General features: G+C 38.0%; 1 protein-coding gene and 1 non-coding gene across 2 annotated transcripts; both read left to right on the plus strand.

The window, feature by feature from the left end:
- The first annotated feature begins 2,308 nt into the window (after positions 1-2,308).
- Positions 2,309-2,415, plus strand: LOC113856686. Its single transcript, XR_003502917.1, has one exon. It is a non-coding gene; the product is annotated as a small nucleolar RNA R71 (small nucleolar RNA).
- Positions 2,416-12,630: 10,215 nt separating this feature from the next.
- LOC113856171 lies at positions 12,631-14,276 on the plus strand. The gene has a single exon (XM_027487886.1). It carries the CDS (start codon positions 12,876-12,878, stop codon positions 13,842-13,844), a length of 969 nt encoding a protein of 322 aa, XP_027343687.1. The 5' UTR covers positions 12,631-12,875; the 3' UTR covers positions 13,845-14,276.
- The last annotated feature ends 1,083 nt before the right edge of the window (positions 14,277-15,359 follow it).

Genomic DNA, 15,359 nt, shown 5'->3' on the forward strand with positions numbered 1-15,359 from the left:
CTTTGTAACAACTTAGACTGGACTTACCCAATTGCTGTCAGAAATTGGGTATATTATTCCTGCATCTAACAGCTTTATGACCTCTTTTTTAACTACCTCTTTCATGGCTGGGTTTAACCTCCTTTGTGGCTGCACAACAGCTTTGAAATTCTCTTCAAATAAAATTCTGTGCTTACAAAATGAAGGATTTATACCTTTTAGGTCTGCAATACTCCAGCCAATTGCAGATTTGTGTTCTCTCAAAATTCTGAGCAACTTTTCCTCTTGTTCTTCCTTAAGTTCATTATTGATGATGACTGGATTTTCATGATTCTCATCCAGAAATGCATACCGCAAGTGTGAAGGGAGTTGTTTCAGTTCTAGCCTTTGCCTTTCCTCTTCTTTATCATCCTTTTTCAGCTCTTCTTTCACTATATTTTCTGCAGGTTTTTGGATTGGCAGAGCTTCTAGTTGCTGCTGCACTTCCATGATATCTTCTTCATTCAGAGTTTCAGATTTGTCATTCCCTACAGATATTATCTCTTCTAACATAGCAGTTTCATCAAAATCTTTCATATGGTGTTGTGTAATGAAAGTATCCAGTATATCTATCTTCATACATGTATTATCTTCAACTAGATATTTTAAAGCTTCAAACACATTAAATATTACCTTCTCATCTTGAACTCGAATCATAAGTTCACCTTTTTGCACGTCTATTAAAGCTCTTCCAGTTGCAAGAAATGGCCTCCCTAGGATCAAAGGAATGTTAGAATCCACCTCCATGTCCAGAATTACAAAATCTGCAGGAAAAATGAACTTATCAACTTTAACTAATAAATCTTCAACAACTCCATATGGATAAGTGTATGATCTATCAGCTAGCTGCAGTGTAATGTTGGTAGGCTTCACTTCCTCTATTCCAAGTTTCTGCAGAACAGCTAATGGCATCAGATTTATGCTTGCTCCCAAGTCACACAATGCTCTTCCTACAGTGCAGTTTCCTATTTCACAAGAAATGCTAAATGATCCAGGATCTTTCAACTTTTGAGGAAGCTTTCTCTTAAGAATGGCATTGCACTCCTCTGTCAAAGGTACTATTTTGTCATGCTCTAGCTTCCTTTTTCTAGAAAGTAGTTCTTTCATGAACTTTGCATATGAAGGCATTTGCTCCAAAGCTTCTGCAAAAGGAATGTTAATTTGTAATTTCTTAAAGACATTCATAAACCTTTCAAATTGTTCCTCTTGTTTAGGATTTTGGACTCTTTGAGGATAGGGTAGCCTCTTGTATTTCTCTGGGTCTATTGGCTTACAAGCTTCCTCAAAGAGTTGCTTTTTGGTTTTCCTTTCAGAATTCATAGGAACTTTTTCTTTTTCTTCTGAATGGTCTTTCTTCAATAGTTTAAAATTTCCTTGTTGTAGATCTTGTTCAATATTTCTTTCTACTACATCATTCACTTTCTTTTCTGCTGGTTTAGGGCTTGCAACTACAGCTCCACTCCTTGTAGTTATGGCTTGACATTGCTCTTTAGGATTGATTACTGTATTGCTTGGAAATCTTCCTTCATCCCTGCTGGATAATTGTTCAGCTAATTGTCCAATCTGTGTCTCTAGTTTCTTCATGGAAGCTTCTTGGTTTTTGAAGCTTGTTTGAGTCACCTTCATGAATTGCAGCATAGTCTCTTCCATCTCAGTCAACCTCTCATTCATAGGTCTGGAAAATTTCTGATTTCCTTGAGGTTGAGTGGATGAATTCCTCTGAAAATAAGGCTGTTGTGTTGCTGGACCTGCATTAGAAAAAGGCAAATTTGAATTAGAATTCTTTGCAGCAGAATATTGATTATTCCAATTAGAATACTGCTGAGTTCTATTATTCAAAAATTGAAATCTAGGGGGATATGATGGTTGTTGTCTCTGAAAATTATTCATATAATTCACTTGCTCTTGTGGTTCACTTGTGGATGCCTCACATGCACCATTTGCATGGTTTCCTCCACAAAAATCACAACTTAGCTGACTGGCAGGCACACTCCCTGTTTGCAGATTGTTGATTTGTTGTGTTAAGGCAGCTAATTGTTCTGAAAACATTTGATTTTGTAGCTGATTTTGTGCAAGAAAAGTTTTCAGAACTTTAGCTTCATGACCAGAGTTTCTTCCTTGATTCCTTGAGTTTGAATTCTGATACATTGAAGATGCCATCATGTCAATAATCCTTTAAGCTTCTTCCAAGGACTTTGTATTTAATGAACCTCCAGCAGCAGCATCAACCATTGTTCTTGTTACTGCATTCATCCCATTATAAAAAGTTTCCAATTGCATCCAATCTGGAATACAATGATGTGGACACCTTCTAAGCAGTTCTTTGTATCTTTCCCAAGCTTCATACAATGATTCTCCTTCTTGCTGCACAAAGGATGTAATTTCTCCTCTCAACTTAGCAGCTTTGGATGGAGGGAAGTACTTGGTTAAAAACTTATTCACAAGTTCTGTCCAGGTTGTGATGCTTCCTTGTGGTTGAGCTTGTAACCAGCATTTTGCTCTATCTCTCAAGGAAAAAGGAAATAGTCTCAGTCTGATGGCTTCTTCACTAACCCCATTTATTCTTATAGTGTCACATAGCTGTAGAAAATTTGAAATATGTAAGTTAGGATCATCAGAATTTTCACCAGAAAACTGATCTTGTTGGACTAAGTGTAATAAAGCAGGTTTAATCTCAAAATGGTTGGCTTGAATAGTTGGCCTGATTATAGAAGAGTTAAAACCTTGCATGTTAGGAATTGCATAGTCCCCTAATGTTCTAATTCTATTTTGTTCTGCCATCTCTATTTCTGAATTTAGTTGTCTCAAAGATGTAGGTGTTCTTTTCACTCTAGGATTACTCTGAGATTCTGGAGAATGGACAGCTTCTAAATCACTATCACTCCCTATGGCTTTTTCTGCTCTAGACTCTTTTCTCAATCTTCTTAAGGTTATGTCTATGTCAGGATCAAAGACTAGAGTTGATTTGTTTTTGTTTTTGCCACGCATATACAATTCAAAATGAAGCAAAAGTAAACTACAAGTTAGTATTCAGAACTGCACCACGAAAATTATGCAGTAATTATCAGTAAAAGTAATTGAAACACAAGTTTAAAAGTTGCAGAATTATGCAGAATGGACAAAATGTCTAACTACAGACTACTACTACAGAAATTCAGAGAACAAAATACTCAATCTAGCTATTCTTATGTTACTAATGCTATTGAAACTCTAATTTCCCCGGCAACGGCGCCAAAAACTTGCTGTTCGCAATCTAACACTAGCAAGTGCACTAGGGTTGCAGCAAGTGATGAGTAAATTTAAGATCAGAATATCGTCTCCACAGGGAATTTAGGTTTCAAGTACCACTTCACAGAATTATAACCATTTGAGCCATACGAATTTTTGAAGGAGATTTGTAACATATAACAGCAATAAACCAAAGCAATTAAAGCAAAGAACTTGCAGAGAAACAGAGTATAAGATTTGTGATGAAATGAAATAGCAATGAAGGATAGTTAGGAATTTACTTCACAAGAATATCAATATCAATCCAATTAAATCCTCTGAACATTCAAGCAATTGAATAATTGACAATCAGTTTCACATATATCTAGCCAAAGGTTAATTCCTTAACTCATTGACCCTAACAATCCACTAAACCTCCATAATCCCTTAGGTGAAATTCAATTTCAGGTTGCATTAAGAATTAGAACTATAAGATTGCAGAATTAGGTCTCCTTATCCCTAAGAAATCCCTAAACTCTGGTTGCCAATTCAGATCGGAGCAAACAATCCAATTCCCATTGGTAAAGATTCCTCTTGATTAATCAAATGAATTTCCATTCAGAGATTGCATGAAAAGCAGAATTAACAACTCAATTAATCCAAGAACTTAAAGTTCAGAAGATAAAGTCGAATCAATACATCAATTCGAGTTCCATAAACCCCTAACTATGGGAAATTAAGCACACATTGCAACAAAAACAGAGAAAGAAGAAGAAGAAGATGAAGAAGAATGCAGAGCAGCCATGGCCACGAGCTCCAATCCGATCCCTCTTCTTGGAGCTTCAAGCTTCGACCCCAATCTTCTCTCCACTCTCTCTCAACGAGACTCTAACTAACAAAACAGAAAATGAGCAAAAAGATCCCAGTTTCGCGCTTCAATCATGTATTTATAGAAACCCAGTTTTGCGCGTTGTCACTTTTCTTCACAAGAGTAACCACGCAGAAGCTTTATGTAGTGTGCGTGTTCACTTTCAAGAGCAAGAGTAACCACGCGCAACTTGCAAAGTTGAAGGCTCCTCTGGAACATTCACTTTTATTCATAATAGTGGCAACGCAGGAGGTCAAGGGCTGCGCGTGATCACTTTCGAGATCAAGAGTAACCATGCGCAAGCTGTCCTGATACAAATCCCTCTGGAACGCTCACTTTCATTGGCGAAAGTGACAACGCGCAGCTCCTTAGGAATGGAGTCTTCTCTGGAATGTTCACTTTCGCTGGCGAAAGTGATAACGCACACTGGCAACGCTCACTCTTGTAAATAAAAGTGATTACGCAAGGCTCTTCTTCTCCTTTAGGCTCTGGAATGATCACTTTCACTAACAATAGTGATCACGCCCAAGCTGCAACCCTTAATTCTTGTATTTTGGAGTCCAACATTGCCATTCTTCCTCTTCCTTTCCATTGATTCTCCATTTCCATGACTTTTGCTCAGCTTATTCCTTGAAAACAAGATAAATTCCTTAAGAACTAAGCATAAATTCTACAAATGCGAAAATAACTACAAATTGAAATAAAACTTTCAATCATTCTCTTTTTCTGAGTTTTTCTGCTTTCTTCATATATTTTTCTTATTAAATGAGCTAGAATTATGCTAAAATATCAGTAAAAATATGGATTCATCAGTTTCATGTTGTCTGAAAGGGGGATTGAGGCAAACCCCGACAAATGTAGAGCCATCATCGACATGGCCAGCCCTCGAAATGTCAAGGACGTTCAATGACTGGCCGGACGGATTGCAGCCCTCGCTAGATTCTTGCCAATAATGGCAGAAAGGTCTTGGCCTTTCATTGAATTACTGAAGAAATCCCAAAAATTTGCTTGGTCCAATGAATGTGAGGATGCCTTCGTACAATACAAACATATGCTAGCGGCGCCACCTGTGTTAATTAAACCGAAACCTAATCAGGAAATGATTGTTTATTTGGTCGTGTCCGATCACGCCATCAGTTCGATTTTACTTCAAGAAACACCTGAACCGAATCCCGTATATGTCGTCAGTAAAACACTCCAAGGTCCTGAATCCCGGTATCAATTAATGGAGAAAGTGGTACTTGCCTTAGTCCACACAGCTCGTTGGTTAAAACACTACTTTCAGAGTCATCGGATGGTGGTACGTACAGATTGTCCAATGGCCAAAATTATGAGGAAACCAGGTTGGCTGGTCGGTTGGTAGCATGGACAATTGAATTATCTCAATTTGATATTCATTTCGAGAACCGACGCCCCCTTAAAGCTCAGGTGTTAGCCGACTTCATCAATGAATTCACTACACAACAACATACCACTTCAGACATGTGGAATTTGCACGTTGATGGATCATCAAACCAATTAGGCAGTGGAGTTGGGGTCATTCTTGAAGGACTGAATGCATTCGCTATTGAACAGTCTATCTGGTTCAGATTTAAGGCCTCCAACAATCAAGCCGAATATGAAGCTTTACTTGCCGATCTCAGGCTAGCAAAGGAGATGGGAGTTAAACGCATTACTGGTTGGATGAAATACGTGAATCATTGTATGAAGAGGAATCGGCTAATGAAGAGGCTCTGGCTGTCAACTTGGACTTAATCGATGAAATACGTGACCAAGCTGTCATTATGATCGAGGCTAGCAGAAGAATGATGGCTAGAAAATTCAACTCCAAAATCAGTCCACGACAATTTTATAAAAATTACCTAGTATGGCGGGTAACCGGAGATGCACGCAGAGATCGGTGAGAAGGGAAGCTGGCAGCTAATTGGGAAGGCCCCTTTCGGATAACAGCAAGATTAAATAACGGAGCATACAGGTTGGAAACATTGGAAGGAAAACTAATACCGAGGACCTGGAATGTCACACATTTGAAGCATTATTATAGTTAAAGCCTTGTAATGCATAAACAGATGTACTCTTTTCCTATCCCAGGTTTTATCCTCTTAAAAGAAAGTGAAAAAGGGTTTTCCTGGAAAGGTTTTTAACGAGGCACCTTATCAATAAAATTCTTCTTTTTCACCTATACGATTTTTTATGCACCAGGGTTATATTTCAAGCACCATTTATTTCCCTCCCGAGTACCCCCACTCGGTTAAGGATGAATCAATTATATTTTCCTCCCAAGTATCACTTGGCTAAGGTCGAATTATTTCCCTCCCGAGTACCCCTACTCGGTTAAGAATGAATCAATTATATTTCCCTCCCAAGTATCACTTGGCTAAGGTCGAATTATCTCCCTCCCGAGTACCCCCACTCGATCAAGGATGAATGGATTACAAGTCCCTCCCAGGTATCACTTGGCTAAGGTCGAATTATTTCCCTCTCGAGTACCCCCACTCGGTTAAGGACGAATTATTTAAATTTTCCCTCCCGAGTACTCCTACTCGGCTAAGGACGAATTATTTAATTTTTCCCTCCCACTCCGCTAACCAAGGTTGAGTCACCATTGAAACTTAAAATCTTTTTTTAAGTACCTAAAGATGAATTAGTTTAATTCCTTCCCGTGTACCCTACTCGGCTAAAGACGATTACATTAAGCATATCATATATTAGTACAAGTTATATGACCAAGATACAAGACATAAGAGAAGGAGAGACAAAATTCCATTTCAAAGTTACTAATTACAAAATTTGGGCACTAATGACCCACGAATACAAAATTTTGGCACTAATGACCCACGAATACAAAATAAAAATAATCTAACTTTCTTCCCTTTTCGCCGCATCGGGACCGGCTGCTTCAGGATTCGCAGCGTCCTCAATGATGCGTCTAGGCACTTCGGCGTCAGGCTCTCATCGTCATCAACCTCAGTGTAAGAAATGAACCTCCCGCCAAAAAAGTCCTTTGTAATGTCAAAATGAAAATCTGCCGGTACTTGACAGATCCCATGACACTGGCGAATAGCGTGGTTAAAACCGGCTTCATGTTCGTAAGATACTTGCTGAGAACACTTCTCAGCGAAGGTTCTCATCTCGGTTTCAGCCTTTTTCTTTTCCAACGCCAAGGCTTCTTCCATCTCAGTAGATTTGGCCCGTAAAGCCTCCTCCATTTGATAGGACTTTGCCCTTAACGCCTCCATTTCCTCCCCCTTGATCCTCGCCGCCTCCTCGGCTGCATGCACCCAGTTTTCCATTATCCGGAAATGTTCTTTATATTGGTTAACCTGACCTTGCAGGGATTGAACGGTCTCGTCCAGACTAGCTTGAATCTCTCTACTCTCTGCCAAAGCTTCCTCAGAAGCCGAATAGGCAGCTTTTAACTTCTTAACTTTAATGATAGGATCCCCAACTAGCTTTCGGAGCATTGTTGTTGACCGTACATGAAGTTCTGCATAGTAGCGGCAGAGTGATTCGTAGTCCAAGCTATCGACCAATTCTTTCCTTGCATCAGATAACAAGTTGGGAGCAGCGAGCCGGCCGACATGTGTCCCGCTTGCCAAGAAGCCCTTGGCAAGCATGTCCAAAGGAACCACAGGGAAGAGGAACTGCTTCCTTCCGCAGCAGCCACCACTCGGGTTTGCTTCCGAGCCCCTTGTGCGCCGCTAGGCTCACCCGAATGGGCATGCCTTCTCTTTCTCTTCCTATCGGGTTCCTTGCCTTTACCCTTGTCCTTGCGTTTCTTGGAAGGGCCTTCAGCCGGAACAACATCTCGGGGCGGAGGGAGAGGTTCTGCCACTTCGGGAAGTTGATCAATTTGAGGATGGCGATGCTCCTCAACAGGCGTTCCCTCCGGCATCCTTTGCTTCAGATTGCGCCGGAAAGTCAGCAGGTCAACACCTCGCTGAGCCATTAAGCCTGCATTAAAAATAGCAAGTCAAATCAATATAGCTCAATTCCAAATACAAGTTAGAAACGAAATGACACATACCCTGCATATCCCAGCGAGGACGCGGAGACTTGAGCACGAGGATTACATGTCGGGCAGGAAGGTCTCGGGGAAGGGACTTCAGGAATTGCAAATCTGACAGCTCCCTAGCCGATAACATGTCCTCAGAGAATATGTCGTATCGGCGCGACACCCGAGTCCAGTGAAAAGGAAAGAGAGGATTATTCTCGCTATCAAAAAAATAGTTCCTACCTACAGGGTCCACGGTCACCTTGAAGAAACCGGTTTTGAAACCTTTGAATGACAAAGCATATGGTTTAAATAAGGGCAACTCGGGTTGCCTTATTAGAGAGACCCACCTCGCTAGGTCAGATGGACGTGTACAAAAAAAATGAAGAAAAAGACCTACACTAGGCTCTATGTAATGGAATTTACAAAGTATCCTAAAGGCTTGAACTGTCGCCCACCCATTCGGGTGTAGTTGTGTTGGCGCTACATTCAATACCCTCAAAACCCCCATTTGGAAATCGTCGAAGGGTAGCCTGATACCTAATTCCCTAAACATGTACTCATACATGAAGAAAGTGTCGGCCATCCCGACACCTCCCAGGAAAACAAAGTCTGGGTTCTCGCCCTCGTCCCCTTTACAGGGGTCAAGGTGTATAGGATACGGGTCACAAGCCTCCCACAAAGAAATATCACAATTATCTACAAAGAGTTAAAGACTTTTATTTCTTCTAAAATGAGAAAAGTACTCGGCCACTTCACCGTGCACCCACTTATAACCAGGTATCGAACAGGGAGGAAACACCTGTCTTTCCCTAGGAGGACTAGTACTCAGTAAGGGTTCAGAAGCGTCAGTATCACTGGAAGCTGACGTCTCGGCTTCGTTGCTGCATTCCCTGACCTGTGCTTCTTCAGCCCTCCTATTTGAAATAGACGAAACCTCGCCACTCCCCTCAATTCTGTTCATAATGTCTACCTCAACAGTACTCGGCCCCGAGGCATCCGACAGGGAATCCTCCCACTTAATACTATCAGCCATGAAAGAAAAAAGTGAAAAAATGAAACGCACCTTACAAGTAGTCGGTAGGGAAGAAAAGCTTAAGATCTCTGAACACTCTTCGGTTTGGAGCAACGGTATGCAGGTTTCGGCACAGAGCAAAAGAGTAGAAAATGGACGCAGGGACCACCACATATTTATAAGGGATCTGATGTCGGGCAAATGAAAAGACGCCCTTTCGTTTTGAACCGTCAGATCCCTTCCAGATCAACGGATGAGGTGAGGCACCCTTTCGTTTCATATACCCGTTGACAAACCCTAAAAACCAACATTCTAGAAAATTCCTTCGTAAATTTATTATTTTTATATACTATAATTTCCTACCTCGGCCTGTATCGCTTTGTTACTAAACCGATTACCTCTTAGTATAAACCTAACACATTGTTTAAATATTCCCATCACTCAAGACCGGATACCCGCCTCGATATATTGCAGCTTACCCTAACCAAATAAACCCCTCGGTATAGTCAAAAACACCTTGACCGACTACCTATTGCAACCTTACCACTAGCATTTAAAAAGCCCTCTCTTTGCAACTCTTCGGGCTTGTGGGGCTAGTGTACTGGAGAAGGAATCAACTCGGTCCCACCTATAGGAAAAGGAAACCGAGCACCGATTCGGCATACTAGGCTGGGTACCCCTCGTCAAGATTAAAAGGTAAATAACCCAATTAAGGGTAATAATCAAAGTATTATTTAAACCAGGAAAATAGGCCACAGTATAAAGGCTGACTCAAAAGGCCCATCAGCCCAATAAAATGCCTATAAAAGGAAGGTAGGAAATACAGGTGAGGGGTTGACTTCCCATTATTAAATAACATTTATTGCTTAGAACCGAATCCTGACTTTACTATCAGAGTGCCTTTTGCAGATACCCTCCCACATCAGCAATTCTCAGAAGGACGCCAGACCAGAGGTTTCTCCAGCAGGAACAACAACAAATATTTTTTTTCATAAAATATTTCTACCTTTCGATTTTGCACAAAATAACACTGCCAAAATTAAAAATGGTTCCCAAATATTTCACACCAATAATACACAAAATGTTACACATCGGCGTTAATGGAAGACAGCGCAGGAGCGGAACAAGAAGCCATTTTGCAGCACCCCTTTCGAGAATTTTGCTTGTCCTAATTACAATCAATATTGCCATAGATGCTTTGATAGCGCAGTCGAGAAGGCAAAATCGATACTAGATTGAATTTGAACATGTGTCCCAATTCTCCCTAGACGTTGATTTTAAACGTTATCCTCGCTATTCAGACTATACAAATGGTTATTCAAGACGTGGCGTTTATTGCCTTTAATTGTCTGGTACTATAAAATTATTTATTTATATTTAATTTTTTTATCTAAATTTAACCCGATCACTATGGATGGTAATGGATAAAGTACCTGATGAGTATCCACAAAATTTACCCACAATGGGTAGGATATTTACCCGTTATACGGGTACGGGTATGAGTGTAGGTAAAAAGCCGCAAATTTTAATGGGGATGGGTGCAGGTATGGATATCTAAGTACCAACCCTGCCCCATACCTGTATATATATATATATGCTTAAACTTTATTTTATAATTATGCATTGAATTTTTGTATTATTATATTACTTATGTGAAATTATATAAGATCAAATATTAAAATATATTTAATAATAAAGTAAACCTAAAAATTTATTTTAGTTTATATTTTTAATAAAAAAATTTATTTACTATTTTATATCATTTAATTAGGCTAATACAATTTAATTATTACATAGTTAATATGAGATTGACTTTTTTTAAAATATTATTTATATATGACACACATAAAATATTTTTTACACAAATATTTTTGTTAATAAAATTATATTGATGTTTAAATCATAAAGTGAATGATAAATAATAAATATATTGTAAATATTTTATAAATTTTACAATCACCTACTATTACCGTAAACTTATTATTTATCAATAATATTTAAATTTTATTTTTATATTTTAATTTAAATAATATTTTTCTATGTAACATATGTATTACAAGTACAACTATAATCTATTGAATCTAAATAATATTATTTTTACTATTTATTCACGTTCAAAGAAGTTTTTGAAAAGATATAAATATAAAAAATTATTGTTAATTTTTATTTGTTAATTTTTTCAGATAAAAAAGTATAATTTTTTTAATATACACGTATATTTCTTTATTATAAAATTTTATTGTAACTATTTATCTTTTATTCAAATTCTTTCTTTTAAAATTTATATACATTATAAATATTTAATTCATTAAAATAATTTTTCAAAAATTTGTATTTTTGATAAAATACTTTCGTATAGTATATGAGCTAAAAATACTAGTATTAATATATATATATATATATATATATATATATATTACTTTAATTAAATCTATTATTTTTCTTACAAATTTAAATTTAAAAGTTAAAAACAATATTTTATGTATTCACTTACTGTTATTAGTATTGAACTTCTCTACTATAACGTTATTCTCATTCTCAATGTTTGTCTCATTAAAACCTAACAACTATGAAATATTATTTATTAGAGTTAGTTGTCAATATCGTTACAATAGGTCACCAAGTGATCCCACACGAAGGGACAATCATTGTACAAATCTATTTCGTTGTCGCTCTAACATTACCAATCGATCAAATCTCACACAAGATAGGGTTATCACTGACAAATAACTTATGTATTTACTTTTGCTTATTGTTTCTAAAAATTTTAGTTTAAAAAATTATTATATTAAGATACATTTAACATTTATGATATTTGAATATTTGTTTTTATCTATGTTTGTACCTTGTTCGGCAACTACATATTGAATTTTTGTATTATTATGCTATTTAGGTAAAATTATATAAACATATTTTTCTTTATAAATATTTTTTCTCAAACAAGCACGAGTAATGGGTACAAAATGGGTATGCAAGTACCCAGAAGGTACAGGTACGAGAATTAATATTCATACCCACGCGGGTATGGAACCGAGTACGGATATTTTTTTAAAATACGGGTATAGAGATAGATACTATAATACCCTACTCGTTGTCATCCCTACCGATCACATGTTCATAGTTAAACTAGTATCGGTTGCCTCTAAACGATAATGTATTAAAAAAATTACTACAGCACATGCACATGCAATATAGGTGCTGATATGTCCAAAATTAACACCTAACAGAAAATTTGTTTCCAAAAATACTTATATTAAGAATTTGTTTTTAAATTAACATTATTTAAATAAATTTGCCATGCATTTCTCAAGTATATCTCAAAAAAATTAAAAATGGTGAACATTGTGCAACAAGTTGCATCCATTAAAACATGGCACTTGGCAGTGGCAGTATAGTAAACTCAAAAAAAGTGATAATTGCACACTGCGATACCGAACTATACTGTGATTCTACTTTCCTCAAACCCTACGAACCCGATTCTTCTTATCTGATGAACACAATCAAATTCAACCGTCCAATTCACCAAAACTCAAATCTAACCGTTGATGCTCTCTTTCTCATTCTCTCTCCCTTCGTCATCACAAGTTTTCTCCTTTCGGTTACGAATCCTCAGACACCATTTTCCACCCACTCCGCGCCAACAACAATTAATCTCCAAAACATTTAAAAAAAAAAAAAACAAAAACGAAACCTCTTTTCTTTTTCAGGGTTTTTCTTTTCGCCTTAATTTTTCTCTCTCATTTTCCCGTGAAATTTAGGAGGTTTTTTTATTCATGAACGACCTACCCCCAATGATGGCTCAGTCTCAGATCTTGCAAGGCCACCAAAACTACGTCGTTTGGACGCATCCCCCGCCGGCACCTTACACGCCGGAAAACGCTTCCGTGTACCCTCGCCCGCCAGCGTTTAACCCCCATCCGGGTCGGGTCAACCGAAAGGGAAGCGTTCAAAATAAATTTCACCGAACCGGTTCGGGTCCAAGCCACGGGTTCAAACCCGCTAATCCAAACCCGAACGAATTTCACCTGCCGACGGCCAACCGGTCTGGCGGGAAGGGTCGCCGGTTTCACCACCCGAAGAGGAAGTATGGCGACGAACGGCTCGACGTGCCTTTGGCGCCACACAACACGACGACGTTCCTAATCCGGGCGAAGAAGTCCGGCGGCATCGCGTTGGTGTCGCCGTGTCCGATGACGCCAGCGATCACGCCGACGATGTTGCCGGCGGGGGAGTTAGTGGTGGAGATGGCGAAGGAGCAGTGGGTGGTCGACGGCTACGGGTCCATGAAAGGCCTGATCCGACTCCGGCATGAGAAGAACGACTCCGGAGAGAATTCCGGCGAAGATTCCGGCGACGTCAGCGATAGTGTGGCGGTGGAGAAGCGGTTGGACCACGACTTGAGCAGGTTCGAGATGATATACCCCAATTCTGGCGAAGAACAGAAGTTGGAGAATAGGGTTGATGAACAAGACACGCAAATTGCACACCTTGAAGAAGAGAATTTGACCCTCAAAGAGAAGCTTTTTCTCATGGAAAGGGAATTGGGTGAGTTGAGGAGAAGGGTTCGGTGCTTGGAGACTGACGGAATCGGCACCGTGGCACGAGATGGCAATGAGGCGGAGAATTTCGCCGGTGATGCCGATGATTGCTCTGAGAAGAGTGTCGGAAATGATGTTGGTGACAGTGGTGGTTGTAACTATAGTGATAGTGGTAACAATGGTAGCAACCATGACCGTGTTTGAGTCAACTATCTTTAGTTATTCACCATTGCTTGGGTTGCAAGTTTCTCTTTTTATTTTTCTTTGCTTTCCCTTGTAAATAAATGATTGTAGATATTTTATTACCTTGATAGATGGAGGACTAGCTATAGTTTAGCTTAGTTTAGTCAGGGTTGTTAAATTCTCGTTTGTAAACTAACTCTTTGGATGAATCAACTTGGGTTGTGCCTTGTGAGTTTATTTAGGAGTTAGGACCCTGAAACTCACTTGAATAAAAAATGGACAGTGTTTTGCATCGGCATAGTTAGAACTAGAGATTAGGGAATTTGTTTGTCTTGTTAGTTTCTTTGGTAACTAGCTAATCAATTTCTTTAGAACGCTTTTGATAAATGTTGCAATTAATGTTGAGAGGGGAGTAAAGGGGCTCTAGTGCTTTTGGCCATATGTGGCTGTGGTTCTTTTTGCCAAAAGGAGAATGATTTTGGTTCTTAGTTGCTATTTGATTTTCCTTCTTGTGTCATGGAAAACTAAATAACTTTGTATGTGGACAGCACACAGAAGCAGGGGAAGTCAAACAGTAGCAGGATCTGCATATTATTGCTTTGTTTCGATAATTCTTGTTTTTAATGTGGGATCCATTTAGTTCGACAAAGTTTCATTATTTTGAAATAGCATTGATCCCTCTTCACTCTTCAGCAAGCAATATGGGATCCAAATCTGAATTATCTATGGGGTTTGGTTTGTTGTCCACTGCGCCCTGTTACGTACATCATCAAATGATCGATCATGTAATTGTGGTTTTGTGCTTGTTATCTACTCCCACGAATTGAAATGCCTTTCACAGTTAGGGTTTTTTTACTTAAATAATGTCATTTTAAAATCAATTTCTTAAAATAGGTATATTTTAAAATTAATTCTGGTATTTTTTTTGCCAACTCAGCAGTAGTATCGTAGACGATAATAAATTTTTATTATTATTTTAATAAATTATTGTTCCAGTATTGTCGATATTACACCAAAAATTGACACGTGTCAAATCATATGTATATAGGACAAAATGAAATGATAATATATTTTTATTATTATTTTAATACACTATCGTTATATAATATCTGATACTCTTATTTTTTTAATCAATTTTAATACTATCATTACACAATAATCGATACTTATTTTTATTTTTTTTTAAAAATCTATCATCTTGAATTCTTCGGTACTCAATTTTTTATTTTAACAAAATTTGATCGCTACTCTTACATCAATGATTCATTAACTCTTATTTAAGTAAAAAAGCCTCGATCCTATATCCTAGAAAATGATTCATTAACACTTAATAAAGTGACAGATTCTGAGCTAGTGAGAATGTATCAAAATACCTAGTCATCTTTGAATAGATTACGCTTTCTTGTCTCAGCAGCTAATAATATTTTTGTTAGTTTAAATATGATTTTGATTTATTTTACATGACGCTTGATTATAATCAAAGAACAACCCACAAAATGCTATCGCAATTTATACTATACACGATTACAGTACCCT

This window comes from Abrus precatorius, unplaced genomic scaffold (genome assembly GCF_003935025.1).
Source record: "Abrus precatorius isolate BTA unplaced genomic scaffold, Abrus_2018 Scaffold11, whole genome shotgun sequence".
Lineage (NCBI taxonomy): Eukaryota > Viridiplantae > Streptophyta > Magnoliopsida > Fabales > Fabaceae > Abrus > Abrus precatorius.